General features: G+C 40.4%; 1 protein-coding gene across 1 annotated transcript; it reads right to left on the reverse strand.

Moving 5' to 3' along the window:
- Positions 1-3,207: 3,207 nt before the first annotated feature.
- Positions 3,208-21,330, reverse strand: LOC108439677 (CD276 antigen-like). Its single transcript, XM_017718210.2, has 4 exons — positions 21,219-21,330; positions 15,270-15,620; positions 13,914-14,195; positions 3,208-3,866 (listed from the first exon to the last, which is right to left on the reverse strand). Exons 1-4 carry the CDS (start codon positions 21,262-21,264, stop codon positions 3,676-3,678), a joined length of 870 nt encoding a protein of 289 aa, XP_017573699.1. The 5' UTR covers positions 21,265-21,330; the 3' UTR covers positions 3,208-3,675.
- Positions 21,331-22,047: the final 717 nt, after the last annotated feature.

Raw genomic sequence — 22,047 nt, forward strand, 5'->3', positions numbered from 1 at the left:
ACAGCTGTGTGCTCACTAGAAATGCAGTGAACATGTTTTGCGCCCTAAAACTCGGGCCCAGGCAAGTTATGCTACGTGTCAGTTCCTTCCTTGGATGTATGATAAAGGGTTATAGAGATCAAAAGTGTATGTAACACACTGGAATAAAGGCTTGCTTGAAAGGTCTAGAAACTCAATATCAAGTTACACCAGAATGCCAGCAGTTTCTCAAGGAAAAAACAACTGAAAGAAAGAAGATCTCAGATGCAGAAACCTGGACTCTGTCCTTTCTCTTTCTGTCTCTCAGAGTTCATCCAGTCTAATACTGCAGTCTGTAAACAGTGGATAACTGAATTAGTCTTCAGCCTTGATGATGTTATGTGTAATCCAGATTAGACAGGGAGCTATACACTGATCAGGCATAACATTCTGACCACCTCCTTGTTTCTACACTCATTGTCCATTTTATCAGCTCCACTTACTGTATAACTGCACTTAATGGTTCTACAATTGCCGTGTTCTTGGGTGGTCAGGACCCCCATGGACCCTCTCAAAGCAGGTATTAATGGTGGATCATTCTCAGCACTGCAATAACACTGACATGGTGGTGGTGTGTTATGCTGGTCGGAGTGGATCAGAGACAGCAGTGCTGCTGGAGTTTTTAAACACCTCAGTGTCACTGCTGGACTGAGAATAGTCCACCAGCCAAAAATGTTCTTCCAACAGCGTCCTGTGGGCAGCGTCCTGTGGGCAGCGTCCTGTGACCACTGATGGACAAGAGGATGACCAACACAAACTGTGCAGCAGCAGATGAGCTGTCGTCTCTGTCTTTACATCTATTAGGTGGACTGAAGAGGTAGGAGTGTCTAATAGAGTGGACAGTGAGTGGACACAGTGTATAAAAACTCCAGCAGCACTGCTGTGCCTGATCCACTCAGATGAGCGCAACACACACTAACACACCACCATCATGTCAGTGTTACTGCATAGTACCTGCTCTGTGAGGGTCCATGGGGGTCCTGACCACTGAAGAACAGGGTAAAAGGGGCTAACAAAGTATCAGAGAAACAGATGGACTACAGTCTGTAACTGTAGAACTACAGAGTGCAGCTATACAGTAAGTGGAGCTAAGTATCCCCAGGAATTTTTAATTTAAAAGGTGGTGATCGTGGACAGGTGGCTCAGCTAGCTCCGCGCCTTATTTATTTGTGTGATTTGGGCGTGGATCGAAACTTATTCTTATACTAGGGTGTGTAGATTCAAATTTAGGGGTGTACTGAGTGTGATTTTCTTTATACTGGGCAGTTTGCTGTTACACCTGTCCATAGGACGCCACTGGTATATTAGCCCTTGAAATGTTTTAATAGCATAATAGGAGGCAGAAATCTTAAAGTACATATATATATATATATATAATATTATTTTTTTAAGGGGGATATTTATATACAAATATGCAAATAGTTTCTTTTATGTGACCTTTCTTTAATAAACTTAAGGTATTAAGCCATCAGTTGTGTGATCTATGTGTGTTTAAGTGAACCTGTGCTGGGGAAAAGTAATACTAAACAGGGTTCTCCCATCCTTCATAATTAGGGAGTGGTGTAGTCTATATTTTAATTGGTAATTGAGGTCACATTCGCAAGACAATGCAAACTAAAAATACCAAATGTGACTTCTGCTTAAGTTGCAGCTAGTTGTATTGGCTTGTCTGGGCCAGGGGTCTTGTTTGGCTAGGGGTCCTCTGTAACCTTTTTGGAGTAGCCTATTCTGTAATTTTGTATGACCACAATTCCTCCATTGATGATGGGAAGTTCTCTCAATAATACCTTTGAATCATTTACTGTCAGTACGGGCTTTTCCACTAACGTGTCTGTGCTTGAGTGATTATTCACAGTGTTTAGCCAACATTGAACTGCTGAGCTGAACAGAGACAGTGAAGGCTGCAGTACATGGTGTAAACATGGTTTTGCGATATTGGAAATGTCAGACATAAAGGATAAAGAGACTAGTTTGTGGTGTAGCTGGTATGATCTTTGGGACACACCTCTTACTCATCGAATTCAGGTGTTTCATTCAGTCTCATTCAGTCTTTATAAAGTCAAGCACAAAGCCATACAGCCCGCCTTTACACACATTAGTGAAAGAATGGGTCGTTCTAAAGAGATTGAATTTGAGCGTGGTGCTGTAATAGGATGCCACCACTGCAACAAGTCAAGTTGGCAAAATTTCTTCTCTTGCTTCATGGTAGGGTTTCTTTGGCTGAGCAGCTGCATGCAAGCCTTACATCACCAAGCGTTATGCTAAGCGTTGGATAGAGTGGTGTAAAGCGCCGCCACTGGACTCTAGAGCAGTGGGACCAGATTCTGTGAAGCGATTAATCACACTTCTCTATTAGTCTGATGGATGAGTCTGGGAAGAACCTTTTCTGTTACAGCATGACTGAGCCCCAGTGCCCAAAACCAGGTCCATAAAGACGTGGCTGGGTGATGTGGAAGAACTTGACTGGCCCTCACAGAATCCTGACCTCAACAACACCCAACAGCTTTGGGATGAACAATGGAGACTGTGAGCCAGACCCTCACCCAACATCAGTGTCTGACCTCACAAATGCTCTTTTGGATGAATGGGGAAAAATTCCCACAGAGACCCTCCAACATCTTATAGAAGCTTCCCCGAAGAGTGGAAGCTGTTAGAGCTGCAAAGGGGGACCAAGTCCATATTAATGCCTATGGACTTAGAATGGGATCCATAAAATCTCCCGCAGGTATGATGTGTAGGTGTTCCAATACATTTGTCCATACATTGTATGCTTACTAGTTCCTTTATTTAGTGCTTCCTTTAGATCTCAGGATGTTTGGCTGCTGTTCTGGCTTCTTATGTTTCTGTAGACAGGCCTAGTGATAGTATGATGAAATTATGATGACTTGATGAAATTCTGAGGAAATGTCAGACATAAAGGATAAAGAGACTAGTTTGTGGTGTAGCTGGTATGATCTTCCAACATCCAACTAGAAAGACATTCCAGTCATGGGAAAAATCAGACAATTAAAGAAACAGTGCACTCTTAAAAAATGGCTCTTCATAAGTTCTTCAGTAAAGAAAATGCTACTGTATAGAATCATGAACACTCAAAGAACCTTCTGCATGATGGAATGGTTCATTGTATGGTGAAAAGGTTCTTCAGATTGATGAAGAATGTGTTGTAAAAGATGAAAAAGATTTAAATAATAAAGTTTTATTAATTTGTTTATTGTAACAATACGCAAGACAAAAACGAATAAAATGTATTTGAACAATGCGCTTTGTGGACAAAAGCATTTGGACACACCTCTTACTCATCGAAATATGTCAGCGATGTAGAAATCAGTGTTTGCTGTTACCTGTTTAGTGTTGAAAGAGTTCAGGTGGAGCCACTGTTTCAAGTGAATTACAAAATATTTCCTGCAGAGGTACTTTAATCCACAGAGATGCAGGCGACGGTACAGTCACAGTACACTGTGCCCAGAAATAATAAGACAGCAGTGCGTCCTGCTATGATGTTTGGTTTGGAGACTGTGGCTCTGTCTAAAAGACAGGAGGCTGAGCTGGAGGTGGCGGAGATGAAGATGCTGAGATTTTTGTTGGGAGTGACAAGGATGGACAAGATTAGTAGTCCAAATGCTCCTGTTGTAGATCAAAGGCAGTGGTGTGGTGAGATTATCCCCCAGACACCCTCTGGAGAGGAAATTCTGAATTTGCTGGATGGTAAGGGGGTAGAATTGATTGCCAAAGTTTTTTGTTACATAGAATTTTGAGCAGGAAAATCATGCAGCTAGCAAACAGCAGGAAACACAGCACCGAGAGAATAATTACTGGACTGCTTGTTCCACATCTGGTACTGATTTCACCTAAAAGAGAAAAAAAACAGGTAAAGTTATTTGGGCACCATTCATGCCTGTAAACAGAGCTTTCCTTGTCTAGATGAATAGGCCAAAAATGTCCCCCTCATTAGATTAAATCTAGTTCAGCCAGTGCATGTTTGGCTTCTTTACTTTTCCGCTGGAGCTACAAGGCTAATGTTTCTAACAAGCAATGAAAACTTAGGCACAACCAGCAACGCTACGTTTTTGTCCAGTTTTACAGGTAATGGTTTGTTACACAGCGTCAGAAATCACAGATGCAAGTCTATTTGAGATTATTTACCACTCCACATGATTAGAGGCAAGCATGAGATGATTTAGCATATAACATCCCCCCCCACTGGTTGCCCCACTGTGGACCCCTGCTATCTTGTTGTACTTGTGTTATTAATTGCACTTAGGCTGTCAAATGCCTAGAATCCAGCACTAAAGGTTAAACGAGTTCTCTCCATATGTGATTCTCATCATGTCTGGCTCTGTGAAACGAGCTCTCAAGTTGCATCAGGTGTGTTTATGCAAGAATGCATGAGGCTGCAGGTAAAAATTGTGGTTTGGTTTGGACCACCTGCTTACACAAAGCAGCTTTACAGAAAAATCCAGGTCACCGATGGCAACAGTGGAAAGGAAAAACTCCCTAAGAGCAAGAGGAACAAACCTTGACAGGAACCAATAGTCAAAGGGGGAAACCATCCTCCTCTGGACCACACCGGATAGAAAACAGCATTAACATAAATTATTAAAATAGAGAAATGGGGGAAAAACAGGTGAAGCGATGGTCATAACTGGATATAATTATAGTTTAATAGAGTCTGTGGAGCAGACATCAGCCAGAAAGCATAGGTAGTGAGAAGTCATCTGTGGTCCCACCTGCAGAACCACTCCTTTGTTGAGTGTGTCTTGCTAATCGCCAATGTTCTCCACCTGTTGTCTGTTCCATTTGCACAACAGCTGTGAAATTGATTGTCAATCAGTGTTGCTTCCTGAATGGACAGTTTGATTTCACAGAAGTTTGATTTACTTGGAGTTTGAAGGTTTTGTGTTTTTAGATATTGTGTTGTTTAAGTGTTCCCTTTATTTTTTGAGCAGTCTAATTAAGTCTGTTAGTGTTGACTTGCTGGGATCATGGAAGTTAGGTCGTGTTGCCTCTGTAATTAGTTGCGTTAGACATAGATTTCCAGACACTTCCTTCAAGTGATCAAATGCAGTAGTTAACAAGTTCAAGTTAAAATCTCCTAGGATAAGCATTTCTGAGTTAATGCAGGGATTTAAAAGCTTAGCTAAGTAGAATCGACCCCTCCCCACCACCAACACCACCATCCCAACAGATGGCAGTGGTATCGTCTGGGATCCAAATGGCAATATCCTGACGAGGGGGCCAACACTTGGATGGTTGCCCCACTGTGGACCCCTGCTAGCTTGTTTTACTTGCGTTATTAATTGCACTAAATCCAGCACTAAAGGTTAAATGGGTTCTCTCCAGACATGATTGTCATCACGCCTGACTCAGTGAGACGAGCTATCGAGTTGCATCTGGTGTGTTTATGCAAGAATGCATGAGACTGCAGGTAAATATTATGGTTTGGTTTGGACCACCTGAAATGTTATGCTTGTGTGGTTATGGTCCTGCCAGCTTAGAAATAAAAACATTTTTGTGCAGCAAGGCTTGGTAAGATATTCCTTTTGAAGCCAGTTTTGCTGCAAATTTCCTTCCACAGAGGTGTGAGTTTCTCAGCAAACAGCACTTGCATGCAAGCGGTTTCTTGAGAAGAAACAGTTGAAAGAAAGAAGCGTTCACACCCCAAAAAGTCCGTTTCCATCCGTCCTCGTTCCAGTTAATGCACACAATGGATAATTAAGATAGTCACAACACTGCACAGACCTACCGGACCAGTGTTCCTGCTTTGCTGATTCTAGAAGCTTCCTATATGCTGTTGTCGCCTGTCACCCAGGTGTGTGATGAGAGTTCACTCACCAAAGCTTGGAGTGGTTTAACTGCCAAATATATTCATGTGTCTGGGTTTGAATGCTTGTTCCTCACTGCAACTAAGCCGGCCTAAAGGAGGCTAATCATGAAGGGGCTGGTGTTTGTATAGTCTATATACAATTAAGGATAATAAGACCATTTTCTGCTCGCAGAAGTCCAGACTTACATAAGAGGGCTGTTTAACATCTGAAAAGCAATGTTGAGGTGGGTTGGACACCAGGGAAGGTCTGCAGAGTGGCGATGGTTCATTCTGTTGAGGTATCTTTATCCTGTATTATGTTCATATCTCAAATCAACCACTCTAGAATTCATTTGGAAGTGAATTAAGAGGCGTACGCGCATGGCAAGTTCTGTAGTTCTATTCAAATCCGTTCTGATAAAGTGAACCTTAATGGTAACCAGCTGAAAACAGCCTCAGCGCTTTTTGTATTCAGTGTTGTTTGTAAACAAACTTTAAAGGGGGCAAGATTTTCCTTCTGGTCTTCTTTCCCAACTATCACGCAGGGCAGAGCCACAAGTCCTAAGGGGTGGAGCTGAACCCGATCCAACTCTGCCCATGTCTTCTTTTCATTGGTCTAAAATCATCGCATTTCTGTTGGGCTTTAAACTAGTATGTGTCATTGGTCCACCCTGTCGTGTTTTTATCTGTGGGAAATCTGCAGGTGTTGCTGGTGTTTTCGTTCTTTTTTCTCAATGTTGCTCCGTCCTGAATGGCACAACACAGCCTTTCTAATCACTCATGATTCACAGCGTTCACAAAAACTCGAAAAGCTTTTTTCACATTCTGGTACAAAGTCTGTTCTCCAGGCCTACATCTCTAGTGTACTTATGATAGACGAGTTCTAATTGAAAACGCTGAACGTTTTTAAAACGCTAGAATGCAGATATGATGGCTCAAAATAACCCACATAACTGTTTTTTATCAACTAAATCCTGGACTTGCACAATAAAAAATCTTTATAATGACTTTTTTACATTTAAAAGGATTTGGTATTACTGCCACACATTTCTATAAGTCTAAAAAAAAACTCATTATACCTAAAAAACATTAAATGTTATATACCTTGATAAGCCACTTTATTTGCTCATTCTATCTAGTTTTTATACTCATTGTCCATTTTATGAGCTCCACTCTAGTCCAGACCAATTACATTGGATCAAATCCAGCTGCGTCCCCTGGACCTTCTGCAGCGATGACAGAACTTCCTGTTTACCCCACAACTCACCCCTGGGGGACACCAAATTATGAGCAACTTTGTTCAAGTTCATCATATAATGGATGTGAGTTGCTGAGCCATAATTCTTCAATTAAGCCAATAAAAAAACATTACAAAGTTATTCTTCCTGTGGTAGTTTGTTTGACTATGACTGTGGTCGTCTATGAACGGAAAGCCTTGAGGTTCTTTAAAGCAAACTGTACAAACCTCTTCTTTTTTCTTTTCAAAAAACACAAAATAGTTGGGACACAAAAGGTTAACTCAAACCACTTGGAGAGATAGTCTGAATTTGGATTACATTTAGGTCTGTCTGAACTCTTTTTACAATAAACAATACTCTACTGTCTAGGAATGGTCCAGGAAAACATTCCTCTGCCAAAGTTCACATAATAGTTTGGGTTTTTGAAGCTCATGCTAGAAGAATCTGGACAAGTGTTTGTAAAGGGTCAGTTCTTAAAACAAACGATTATGCAGACACTACAGTGATGATGTGCACTCAGAATGACTTGCTCGGATGTTGATTTCCCTTGTTTGGTGAGGACCCCTATAGGAATGCATTCCCAACCATGGCGGAGGGGTACAATTGAGTGCGCATCATCACCATTCCACATAAAACTCAGAAGATTTGTGGAGGTTCACTAGTGGTTTTGAATAATAAATAAAATGGCTATATTTGTTTTGTAGTGATGGTGACCCCTGGTTCTTATCACCACCACTAAAAGTGTTGTAAACTTTGTTTACATTTAAACCATTGAATTATGCAGAAACATAAGAACAATATTGGAATTCTCACTTAAGTTTAGAGTGGTTGTGGGAATTCTGTTAGTTAGCAGGTATTTTTGGTGGGGGTAAAATTTGTGTTTTGGCCCATTATTAGCCAAATAAAACCAATATTAGAGTGAAACTAATGCAGTCTAGGTTGAATATGAACACAATTGCAGAAGTATTACTTATGGAAATTCACAACAAAAATGGCTCACGTAAATGCACATATATTGTAATGTAGTTCTGTGTCCAACCCTGAAATAACTAATAACGTTGTCATTGTATAAATCTGACGCTAATTCCAGCAGCATCACTTCAAATTTCTGTTTGGCCACTTTTATGGTTTCATATTCAAGTTCTGTATATTGAATTTTCTTTAATAAGGTACAAAATTCCTGAAAGCAACCAGCTGAAGCTTTAATGAACAATGGTAACTGTTTATTGGTTGTGAATAACTTGATGCTGTTGGAGTGTTTCAAATCATGTCTTATTTCAAAATTCCAATATACAGAAACTGAAAGAAGTCATACCAGTGGCCAAACCTCCTGCAGCTTGAAGTTATGCTGTACGCCTCAAAATGCATGATGAAATTAGGAGGTAAACACATTCCGTTCACCCAAGTCATCCACACAGGAAAGATGGCAGTGGTGCAGAAACCGGTGTTTGCTGCTACCTGTCTGATGATGTAACAGTGCAGGTAAAGCCAGAATAAATAGGCTGCAGTTCTGTTTATAATACTGTATTAATAGGTAGCAACAAGAAGTTATTATACAAAATTACAAATAATACAAAAATCTAGTTGTAGTCATTTTTGTCAAGATACCACCCCAACATTTTGGATATTCATTATGTTGTAACTACATTCTTGATGTTCTACAAGTTTCTTGGTCATCTACTGCTTATTTCATTTGTTTGTTATTTTTAGCAGCCTCCCAGCTTCCTACTAATTATTTGAAATCTGTGAATATGTGCAATATGTGCAATGATAACAATTTTGTTCATATGTGCAATAATAACAATTGTGTGTGCAATGACTCAGAGGGACACTAACTTAATTTAAATAATTTAAATAATTGTAACTGCTTTATACCTGATGTTTCATATTACGATCACAATCACCGCCACCTTACTATATTCTTAAGTACTTAAATTTGGTGTACATACTGTAAATTCTCAATATTGTCTTAAATTATTAGTAAAGTGTTTATTTTTACATAAATGGCTGCAACTGTAACAACTGCAATTTCCCCCTGGGATCAATAAAGGAATCTGAATCTGAATTCGTACAGGATTAACATATATATATATATATATATATATATATATATATATATATATATATATATATATATATGTGTGTGTGTGTGTGTGTGTGTGTGTGTATATATATATATATATATATATATATATATATATGTGGTTGGTTAACATCTCTGCCTTCCACCCTGTAGACTGGGGTTCAATCCCCACCTGGGCAAACACCCTACACTATACCAATAAGAGTCCTTGGGCAAGACTCCTAACACCACCTTTGCCTACCTGTGTAAAAATGATCAAATTGTAAGTCGCTCTGGATAAGAGCGTCAGCCAAATGCCGTAAATGTATATATATATATATATATATATATATACCAGCCATTAGGGGTGTACTTTGTGTACTTCTGGTGCCGGTCCCAAGCCCGGATAAATGGTGAGGGTTGCATCAGGAAGGGCATCCGGCGTACAACTTGTGCTAAAACTATCATATATATCACAAAAGTGAGTACACCCCTCACATTTCTGCAAATATTTTATTATGTCTTTACATGGGACAACACTATAGATATAACTCAGTGTACAGCTTGTATAGCAGAGCAGATTTACTGTCCTCTGAAAAGAACTCAACACACAGACATTAATGTCTAAATAGCTGGCAACCCAAGTGACTCCACCTCACAGTGAACATGTCCAAACTGTGCCCGACTGTGTCGTTGTCCCTCTCTGGTGTCATGTGACTAGTTAGAGTTTCAAGGTTCCAGGTGTGAATGGGGAGCAGGGCTGTTAAATTTTGGGTACAATTCGCTCACACTGGCCAGTGGATATTCAACATGGCACCTTATGGCAAAGAATTCTCTGAGGATGTGAGAAATAGAATTGTTGCTCTCCTCAAGGACACCTAGGCTATAAGAAGATTGGGAACACCCTGAAACTGAGCTATAGCACAGAGGTCAAAGTCATAAAGCAGCTTTCCAGGGCAGGTTCCACTCGGAACAGGCCTCGCCAGGGTCGATCAATGAAATTGAGTTCACGTGTTCAGTGTCATATCCAGAGTTTGGCATCAAAAAATAGACATGAGTGCTCCCAGCATTGCTGCAGAGGTTGAACAAGTGGGAGGTCAGCCTGTCAGTGCCTGTCAGTGCTCAGATCTGACCATATATTGCACAATGCATCAACTCGTGCTGCATGGCCGTCATCCCAGAAGGAAGCCTCCTCTGAAGCTGACGCACAAAAAAGCCCACAAACAGTTTGCTGAGGATAAGCAGTCCAAGAACATGGATTACTGGAACCATGTCCTGTGGTCTGACGAGAACAAGATATGTTTGGCTCAGATGGCATCCAGCATGTGTGGTGGCGCCCTGGTGTGGAGCACCAAGACAACTGTCTCTTACCTACAGTCAAGCAGGTGGTGGTAGCACCATGATCTGGAGCTGCATGAGTGCTGCCGGCACTGGGGAGCTGCGGTTCATTGAGGGAAACATGAATTCCAATATGTACTGTGACCTTCTGAAGCAGAGCACGATCCGCTCCCTTCGGAAACTGCTCCACATGGCAGTTTTCCAACTTGATAACGACCCCAAACACATCTGCAGCTCTGGTGAATTCCATGCCCAAGAGAGTTCAGGCAGGGCTAGATAATAATGGTGGTCACACAAAATATTGACACTTTGAGCACAATTTGGACGTGTTCACTGTGAGGTGGACTCACTTGTGTTGCCAGCTATTTAGACATTAATGGCTGTGTGTTGTTCTTTTCAGAGGACAGTAAATCTGCACTGCTATACAAGCTGCACACTGACCACTTTAAGTTATATCCAAGTTTCATTTCTATAGTGACGTCCTGTGAAAAGATATAATTAAATATTTGCAGAAATGTGAGGGGTGTACTCACTTTTGAGAGATACTATGTATATATAACTGGAAAACAATGAATGCGTTTACATGCACTCAATGATTCGATCATAATCAGACTTCTGCTGTTATTGTTATCCGACTATTCAAATGGTCCTGTAAACATCATTAATAAATCTGATAAAGAGGCTGGATTTTAGCTCAGTAATCAGATTTCTCAGTGTATGTGAACTCTTACTTAGATTTCTTTCTTTCAATTACTTCTGTGAGTCTATTGGCCGGTTGCAAAGCAGAAATCTGATTACTGCCTGACTCATGTAGACGTGTAGTTTCCCCATCAACTGATTATTCAAATGCATGTAAATGTGTTAATCGGATTGCTGACAAAATCCGATTTTCTGCAGTTTTCAGACTATTAAGTGTAGATAAATGTAGATAACCTCACTAACAGATTCCAAACTTGGAACTATGTGACACGAAGGGTGTCTCTGATGAAAAAGAGATTTATGATTGTGAAGCAGTCTACAAGGGCTTTTACATGTACTCAGATAGGCTCTACACTAAGGGCTCTTCCTTAAAATTTACATTATGTGAAGTTTAACTTTAAAAGGTTAACACTCAGTTTAATATATTATTGATACATGGATCCCACTTTGGGTAGCAGAGCCAGCAAAATGAACTGTTTATTGACAACGGGTTTCTGAACTATCCCAGAACCCATGTGGTTATTTTTATCAAATAAGCATGTTGGGTTTTAATGCAGGACAATATGAGGGATCGAAGACCTCGAGTATTCAGTGTTGGTTCTCTCCCTTGACCATTTACGCACAAAGGATTCTAAACACTTCTAAACATAAAAACTGCCCATACTGTGGTGTCTGATGCTTTTGCTTCTTCAACTTTGATCAGGTGCCCACTGCTCACCAGCCTTTTGGACCAGTGTGACCATTATAGAGCTTCCTGCTGTACAATGGTGTACAGGCCTCTCCTTCATGAACTGACCATCTTACTGCTGCTGCACAGTCTCAAACTGCTTAATCAGAGCCATCGCTTCAGCTGCTTTTCCCTTTTTGCTGTATTTTAATATTTTATACTAATGTTAAAACCTTATTAAGATTAAGTGACCCTTAGTAATTCCACAACAGGGAAATTTCACCTCCGTAATCTAACCCATCCATGCAGTGAAACCTCATACACACTAGGGGGCAGTGAGCACACTTGCCCGGAGTGGTGGGCAGCCCTATCCGCAGCAATTGGGGGTTAGGTGTCTTGCTCAAGGGCACTTCAGTCATGTAATGGCAACTCAAGAGATCAAACCGGTGACCGTCTGGTCACAAGGCTCCAGCCCCTAGCGACTGCCCCATCCTCTGTATGTCCTCTGTATGTTCATTTTGCTCGTGTTACTGTACGCTATTCGGTGTCGACCAGAGGAGGATGGGTTCTGCGGAATTATTAGCCTTATTATTGTTCATATTACTCTTTTAAGATTTATTAAAGAAAGCTTATGTTTAAAATTGAAAGCTTAATGGTCATATTGTTCAACTATAAGGCTGGAATAGATAAGAGCGAAGAGTCAGCACATAAGGCTGTGTTCTGACGGTGGAATGCACAAGGACATCAGATAACAGGAAATACCTCAAAGCTGATAGTAGTAGACACTGGGATTCGCACACCACACATGTGCTTCATCTGGTCAGATAAGCAGAGCCATTGTCTGGAAAACGGGGGGAGTTGATAAACACAGGGAATACCTTAAGCTGACCTTGCAGACGCGCTCACATCTCGGGCACATGCTCAAACTTTTATGGTATAGATTGGTGAGCTGGGCTAACGCACACATTGGAGGCTTGATGGAATCTACTGATATCTTGGGTAAGGGAGGAGCGGTCATGCGACTATAAAAAAGGGAGTCGGATGAGAAGGGGTCAGAGCTTACTTTGGAATTACACAATTACAGAATTCTGTAATAAAACTTCATTTGTTTCACTTCAGTCTGATCTACTCGTCTCAATTTTTTTTGCATCAATGAACACGCAGGACTGGTTTCGTCCACAGTTCCCCTTCTGATTCTTGGTTCCTCTCAACATTCTTTCTCTTAGCTTTAGGGAGTTTTTTCTGGCTACTGTCGCCGCTCATGGGGCTCGGACCCATTTATTTTGCTATAAAGCTGCTTTATGAAATCACCGCTGTAGGCCGATGAACAGTCATATCTAAACACCCGTGTGGTTTGGTGCCTCAGCCATGAAGACATCTCTATATAAGTGCTCATTCAGTGTGCAGCAATGAATTCAAAACAGGCCGTTTTAGTGGATTGGTTTGCATGCGGATAAGAGCAGTTTGCATTTTACTTTATTAATGATCAATTCTGAAATGGAAATTGGGCATTTTGTTGCTTTTCCCAGACAGTGACCGAATAACTTAAACTTAATGCTATTATCAAATCCATTAGGCTAAAAGACAGACAGTTTAGATTCTATAGTAATTCTGATATGGTAAAGTGGCTAGTGCGTATTTGAGTTCAGTTCCATTTTAATGGAATACATGGGAATGGTGTATGTTTACATTAGTATATGGTCTGACTAGTGCATGAAAAAATGTGCCTGGCCCATTTAATTAGCTGTCAAATTAGTACTCTTCATCTTTCATTTGGTTCCTTTGAGGTTGCTTGTGAAGCAGAGATGATCCACTCCTTAATGTAATGTAATGAACAAACAAACTCAAACAATAGTGCATTATCCTTCGCCACCAACGGCTTCTTTGTGCGAGCTTTCCCAGAGACTTATTATGGAATCATAAAGCTAAATGAACGAGGAAGGCAGTGTGACGAATGTCACGTGCAAGGAACAGGCTTAAATGTGAGTGTGCAGATTTGTGTCTGAAACAAGTGCTCCATTGTGACTCACTAACACTTCACATCTAACACGTTCTTCAGTTTTAGCACAAATAAAAGCTGAGCTTTACCATATGCAAGGCTCACGGGTCTCTGCAGGTGCTGATTGAGACGTTGGTTCATTAATATGAAAGTCACGTTGAGTGCTGGGCTCTGCATCACAAGACTGCTCTTTAGATGATAAAGTCCAGACCCTCCATCCGGACTCTCGGTGACTTCTGTCTGGTGGGTTAGATTCTGGCCCTGGTCACCTAACCACTTGACCTCTGGCTTAGGAAAACCCTCAGCCTCGTAATGCACTGTTATGCTGGAGCAGTTGAAACTGATGCTCAGCCTTGGCTCTGTGTAGAATGCTGAGAAGTAAACAGACACACAGATGCAGGGTCTTCAGTACAGTGCTGTGAAAAAGTCTAAGACAGCCAAAATAGTTTAGAGATAGGCGGTAAATGTGTATTGGCAGTAAAACACTGAACATGTGTTCCTCACATCAAGCCTAATCATAGACTTAAAAGAATTTCCTAGTGGCAATTGGCCATTAGCCCTGCAATTTAATTTAACGCTGGATATAATCTTTGCATAACAACATAGTAAGTGGCAATCATCAGGGTCCATGCACAATTTAGCAGAACAAGTCCAGTGAGGCCTTTGCTGCCAATAAGGGGTCGTTCTGAAAGTAGAAGATACATAGTGTGCAGTTCTGAGAAGGGCCTCCATGTCTTATGATTGTTGAGGGGTCTCCAAGGGTCTATGTTTAAGTTTATACACATCAACCTTTTGTACCTCTGAAAAAAACAAAACAAACAAAAACAGGGACCTCAGTTTCAAACCTAGGATCTCCTAAAATGGAAGCATTGCCAGCTGAAAGCTTTGCACAATAGGACTAATACCAGTGCACTGACTTATGAGGTCATTTTTTGTTGGTAATAATAGGGGGCCAAGCACCAATTTGAATACGTGTTCCCAATTTGTATTTAATGGTGTAGCCCTCCCCAGAAAACATATTCTGGGTACATAATATTACATAATATTACCATTTATACTATTTTCAGCAAATTTAACACACAGAATTGTAGATATGTTTTTGCTGTCATAACAAAATGAGTTGTATTTTTTCATGATAAATTGTGTCATGGTGCTCTTTTCTATGTGAATATATGGCAGGTGTGGTTAGCAGATCTAAAACATGGAAAATCACAGATTTAGACTTATTACAGAAAGCCTGTAAACGACAACCACCAGTACATACTGTATAGCATTAAGTAGCTCATTAGAATATCCCATTATTTCATTATACACATTGTACAGCTTAACTATACAACCTGTATCTGGCCAAAAGACGGAAATTCTGTTAAATTCCTTTAACAATGTGTTTGCAAGTGAAGTGGTATTTTCAGAAAATGACAGCCTACAAGCAGTCTTCTCCATACCTCCATATTCCAGCTGCACCAGTGCTTTATCTGTTCCTCTGGCGTTGCTCACCATACACAGGTACTGGCCTTCATCCTTTGCTGTCACCGCCTCTATCCTGAGTGAAGCGTTTCCTTTCACCAGCTCCGTCATGAAAAGCAACGTGCGGTTGTGGTAATCTGCGTTCTGCCGATCCAGCTGGTCCTGTTGATAATAGAAACTGTGGACAACCCGGTCATCCTCCTTCCGCTGCCATGTGACCACTAGGGTGGACAGGTCAAGATTAGAGTCAGGGGTGAACTCGCAGCCCAGGACAGCCGGCTGACCACGGACGCCCACCAGACGACCAGCAGGTGCAGTCACCTTAAAAGCTGCAAAAATACAGGCACATGTAACAATAACATGGTGAAAATTCTAATTTGCGCTTTTAACCCATTTGTAGTCAATCAGAAAAGATATTTTTGGTGCCTGAGCTTTGCTTCTTTCACTTGGAGTTAGGCAGCTAGTATGGCTGAGTGATGAAAGCTTATACCAAACTAGTTAGCATGGTGCCAGCCTGGTGCCAGCCTGGTGCCAGCATGGTGATTGCTATCAGACTTCCTGGCAGAAACATAATAAATACCATGGGGAGCACAATGGGTTTCAAAAACCTGCCTTAGCACATTTCAAACGGGCTCAACAGGCAAGACCTGGCACAAGTTTCCTCTGAGGGGACATAAAAGGCTATTTGAATAATGCGTTCAAGCGTGAAGTGTATAGAAAATAAGGCAGGATTAAATCAAAAGTCACAGTCAAAACAATCAGCCTAAAGCATCCAGAGGCAGACTTCTACAGAGAAAATGAAAACAGAAGTCAGTAGGACTATTTCAGTGATTTCCCGCTCAAATACACCCATTAACCTGGTAATTAGGCTGCAGTCATAGCGCTAGCTGCTTGCCTGAATTATCATATCTTCTGCCTCAGAGCGTGTTGAACTGTAATCTCTAATTGACTTGCTTATGATGCTTTATAACACTTTTAACTGACATACAGACAACATTCAGGCTTCAAGATGGCTGCTGTGAAGCATACGTTTGTCCATTTTTAGGTATGTGGTTAACAAAATGCTAATTAATGAGGCATCTCACACACACACACACACACACACACACACACTATCTACACCACTTATCCCTCTGGGTTGCAGGGGGTGTTGTAGCCTATCCCAGCCGTCATTGTGGGAAAAGGCGGAAACACCCTGGATCAGCCATTAACTACCATCAATTATTAGCTACTTTATCAATCAATCAATCAACCTTTATTTTGACTCAGAAGTACATTGAGGGCAACCCTCATTTTCAGTGTAGCCGAGCATTTACAAAAACAGGGACTGACATGACAAAGAAAATAATAACTACATTTAATCAATTAAGATTAAGATTACAATTAAAATAACAGTGAATAAAAGATAAAAGTAGATAAAAATAGAACTTGAGATTTAAATGGTAAGAAATTAAGATCAAAAATAGATAAGAAATTAGTAAGGTAATAGTACAATATCACAAATTAAAAAAAGTAATGATAAAAAAAAAAACTTAAAAATAAGATGAGAGGAAATAAATAAATAAATAAAAAGAGATAAAGAACTAAGGAGAACTAACACAAAAATAAAAGTTACGAATAAATATGATTAAGTAAAACAGGTACAGGCTGTCTTGGTGGTTTGATATTAAAAGTTTAAAATGACACCAGTGAGCCGAGTTTTAGTGTTTCCTGTAGTGAATTCCAGCTCAATGATGCACTGTGACTAAAAGCAGATAGCATCGTAGCTCCAGTGCAAAACTAAAAAAGGAAGCTTCAGATACCAAACAGGTCTCAGCTGCTATTTAGATAAGTGGGGAATTGTATGTATTCGATTTTTCACCACAATACATATCGCTTTAACATATAGGTCTATGTCCTGCATATAATCCAGTAATGTATTCTACAAGTTTTAGGCTGATAATGTCTCAAGAAAACAATGTGCCAAGACATCAGGGACAACTTACTATGGCACAACTTACTATGAGGGAGCTTTTAGAGGTTGACATCTGGTTCTTGTTACCACAATTCTGACTCAGTAAATAAAAGCAGAATGACACAATTTACAGCAAATGATTCTAAATGACTGTTCACATATTCATGATTTAATACTGAAACCACAATGAAAAATAGGTGGTCTTGGCAAAGACACAGCAGGCAAGACCCATTCAGAAATGAGGAGCTTTTTGAATCTGAATGATTGTTTTCAAAGCCCTCTCTGATCTCGTCTTTCTGACGCCCTCTTCCCTTTCAACTCTCTCATTCTCTTCTAACAGGACTGAATACCCCTCCCTCTAACGTCTGAACTGATCTGATATCGGGCTTTTTCTACAGCAGCTCCTTCATTATGGATCTTCCTTCCCCTCACAGTTAGACAGTCTAACACTTTCCTCTTATCCATTTTCTCGAGTCATTCACATATTCTACGTTTAACATACTATTCTGCAGTAAATAAAGTGTTTACATGCAGGTGCTTGACGAAGAGCAACACTTCCCAACCTAATTCCGTTTCAGACAGCTGTACAGGTTTTATTTAGAAGGCTGGGTTTGCCACGTTAAGCATTTCAGTTTATAACAAATGTTTCAAAAACTACACAGAAGCCTCAAAAGTTGGGGTGCTGTGCAAAATATAAATAAAAATTCATTTCAATGATATGCAACTCATTGCAACCTTGTATTTGATTAAAAATAGTACAAATACAAGATATAAAATGCTGAAACTGATACATTTGAATGTTTTTAAAGGATTTTGCATATGTTGAAATTGATACCGGCAACAGGTTTCAAAAAGGTTGGGACGGGTGCGTGTTTATCACTGTGTTTCATCACCTCTCCTTTTATCAGCACTCTAATTGTTTCCTATTCTTGCTTTAAATAGGATTTCAGCTGCTCAACAGTTCAGAATCTCCTTTGTCATATTTTTGTTCCATAAAGCTTCCAGGGTTTTCAGTGTGTGACAGGTCTGTCTCTGACCCAGACTCTTTTACTATGGAGCCATGCTGTAATACATGTAGAATGTGATTTGGCATTGAAAAATGAAAAAGGATGGCAGCATATATGTTGCCAAGATCTGCATATATCATTCAGCATTAATGGTGCCTTCATAGATGTGCACTAATGCACCCCTATACTATCACGGAAGCTGGCTTTTGAACTGTGCACTGAAATCAAGCCAGATGGTCTTTATCCCAGGGATTTCTGAAATTTGATTCATCAGACTACAGGCACTTTTCTACTTCACCTCAATCCATCTTAAACAAGCTCAGGCCCAGAGAAGTTTTAACTTGCATTTGTGGTTGTAGTGACAGATCGTAAAAGCACCTGCATGCACCAAAGATCCAAACATTTTTTTTATCATGAAATCATTACTACAGTCATGATAAGACAGGCAGTGCCTATAGCTTTTAAGCATAAACTCACTGGTATGTCATGCTTTCATGGCTGGAGCAGATCCAGCAACTGCTTGCTCAGGGTACCTCACCAACAGAGGCTGTATTTATAGGATATGAATGAAATATTTTATATATATATATATATATATATATATATATATATATATATGAAAAAAAATGTTATTTGGAGCAAAGCCATAGAAGGACCAATTCTGCTTCCTATCAGAGCCTAGTTCTTTAAAAAGCCCAGGTTCTTCAAGGATCCAGCAGTGGTTCTTCTACGATATTTCTGCATAAAAACCCTATTTGACAATATTACTTTTAGATGCAACCTGATGGACCTGGCTTTTAATTAACTAACTGACTGACTGATTAACTGACTGTCTCACTCACTCACTCACTCACATTTAGCAGGCTGAAAACTCTCCACAATGGCAAGCCATTAGTACTCAAGCAACTTTTGGGGCTTCATAAAAAGACAGTGCTTCATTTATCCAAAGTGCTTCCATGCTATCATTAACAAACCAAAAACACAGGGAGGAATCAATCCACACAAGGACAGTCAACTGAAAATACAACACCATTACATCTAAACCCCCCTTACACGTATATTCACACATAAACCTCCCTAATAGCAGACACAGCACCTCCCACAACGCCCCCACCTGCCGTCAGCTCATCTTGCGTACTCAAATGAGTTTTCCCCTGTATCCTGCCTTCCGCCCAATGACTGCTGGGATAGGCTCCAGCACCCCCCTGCGACCCTGATGGAGAAGCGGCTTAGAAAATGGATGGATGGATAGTTTTGCTCAGCGTGACTGACTTAGCATTTATAATGTGTATCAGGGCCATGCTAATGTGGATTATCATTCTTGAACAAATGTACTAAGCGCCCGATAAATTTATGCCACAGTCCAAAGTTCCAACAGAGTAAAAAGTAACAGAGTAAAAAGAAAACTAGCTCAAGGTCACATCCGTAAAGGCATAAAAACGGTTCTCGATGCTGCGTCTGCTAGCAGCTGAAGGGTAAGACAAGGTTAACTACAATGTTACTACACTCATTCGGAAGCAGTGCAATAAAACTTCTTGGGAATCTATTTTATTTTGTTTTTACCAAATTCCAGTTGCTGCTGATTCCCGCCAGCTAGCTTTCTATCACTATGATCCTACCAACAGATAGCATGTGCTATCTCCAGAACCCATAAGCCACTTTAACTTTCAGTTGCCACTTATTTAGTACAATGAACAGCGGAGGGAGAGGGGAAAACGCTGACAGTAACTAGAGGGAACACCACTTTCTTCTTTGTCTGTATTCTTCCCTCATTCTCAGTGTTCATATCTGTCAGATTTCCATAAAGAGAGAACACACACGCCTCAAAATACCATAAATTAAACACTGTCTACACTTTTTAATTTTCTTTGAGTAGAAATAGTGTTGACTTCACATTATTAATGCTTATGGAAGGGATAAAAACACATGGGACTCGATGTGAAGCGATGCGCTAAAAATCACACTGCATTCTTTTTATCAGCTCTGATATTTGCACAAACTTAAAATAGATGCCCAGCCCTTTTGCCTTAATTATAGCTGACCTGTGAAGATAGAAGAGCCAGTAACTATGGGTTACAAAACCACTGAAGTGCTGATGTGCTGCTCTGTGATCAGTGGAAAAAAACACACACTGAAATCTGCCACATCAGCAGTGTGGAGGGCTGCAACATACCAGCTACAGCATCTCACCTGTTCATGGCAAAGCAAAATGGTCCATTAGCTAATTTAAGGGTACTTTACAGCATCCAAGGCTGCCTACAAAGCTCTTCTAGCTGCTCTGCCCCATGGAAAAACATGCTGGTTGGCAAACACGTCAGTAATCTTACATTTTAAGTGGATTCAGATGGACTTCAGTCATGCTTTTCCATATCCATACAGTGTAAGATGAGTCTGAATGCATTACAAACAAAATGCACCATAAACTGACCAACCAGAATTGATGAATGATGAGTTTCTGTTCAAAGTACAACTGGAATATGATACAAATAGACTCGAGCAATGAGTCACAAAGCAATATCCATCCATCCATCCATCCATTTTCTAAGCCGCTTCTCCGTCAGGGTCGCGCGGGGGTGCTGGAGCCTATCCCAGCAGTCTTCGGGTGGAAGGCAGGATACAAAGCAATATAAATAAATCAAAAAGAATTTAAAATGCAACCCAGAGAAATGAAATAAAACATTGTTCTATTAAGAACAATAGCTTACACTCTTAGCAAAAAGGGTTCTTTATAGTACTAAAAAGGGTTCTTTGACTCATAGCAATAGTGGAACCCCTTTGGTGCTATATAGAACTAGTCTCTGAAAGGTTTCTTGAATAAAACACTGTCCATCTTAGAGAGGAAACAGTCCCATCAGTTCACGCAGACATCCATATGGTTCTCTGAGTTTGCCTTAACTAGAGAACTTTTAAGGACGCGCTTCCAGACAAGCACATTCCAGATCAGTGGAGATAGAGAGAAACTTTACCTGCACACCTCACCACCAGGCACAGCGCGGAGACGAGGCAAAGCATCTTGGACGAACCATCGTTTCATTAAAACAGGCGCCGTCTGCTTCCGAACTGAAGAACGAACGTCTGCCAACGTTCATAGCGAGTTAATCCCCAATAATCATTATCTTACCATTCCTGTGGCGCCGCCTAGTGGAGAGCTGTTATTTGCTCTCCTGATGACATTTGTGCAGTTTTATGTACCTGTGTTTTATGTAACTGTGAAATGTCTGTTTTTCAGCCTCTCTTTAAGCAGGCAGGTTTGTTAAAAATAAAGGTAAGAAAAAAAAAGGTAAAAATAAAGGAGAATTTAAATAGTAGGATATGCATAACTAAAGCTTTTTGCTACTCACTGCAGCTGTACCATCTCAGTCTTAGGGTTTTTCTCAGTCACTTGGACACTGAACTGAAACCCATTCTATAGGCTCACATAATTCCTTCAGCTACCAATTGAAAAACTTTTTTTTTTTTATACACACACAAAAAAATAAAGGGAACACTCAAATAACACACCCTAGATCTGAATGAATGAAATCCTCATTGAATACTTTGTTCTGTATAAAGTTGAATGTGCTGACAACAAAATCACACAAAGATCATCAATGGAAATCAAATTTATTAACCAGTGGAGGCCTGGATTTGGAGTCACACACAAAATTAAAGTGGAAAAACACACGACAGGCTGATCCAACTTTGATGTGATGTCCTTAAAACAAGTCAAAATGAGGCTCAGTGTTGTGTGTGGCCTCCACGTGCCTGTATGGCCTCCCTACAACGCCTGGGCATGCTCCTGATGAGGTGGCGGAT

Source organism: Pygocentrus nattereri, chromosome 5, assembly GCF_015220715.1.
Source record: "Pygocentrus nattereri isolate fPygNat1 chromosome 5, fPygNat1.pri, whole genome shotgun sequence".
Classification (NCBI taxonomy): Eukaryota; Metazoa; Chordata; class Actinopteri; order Characiformes; family Serrasalmidae; genus Pygocentrus; species Pygocentrus nattereri.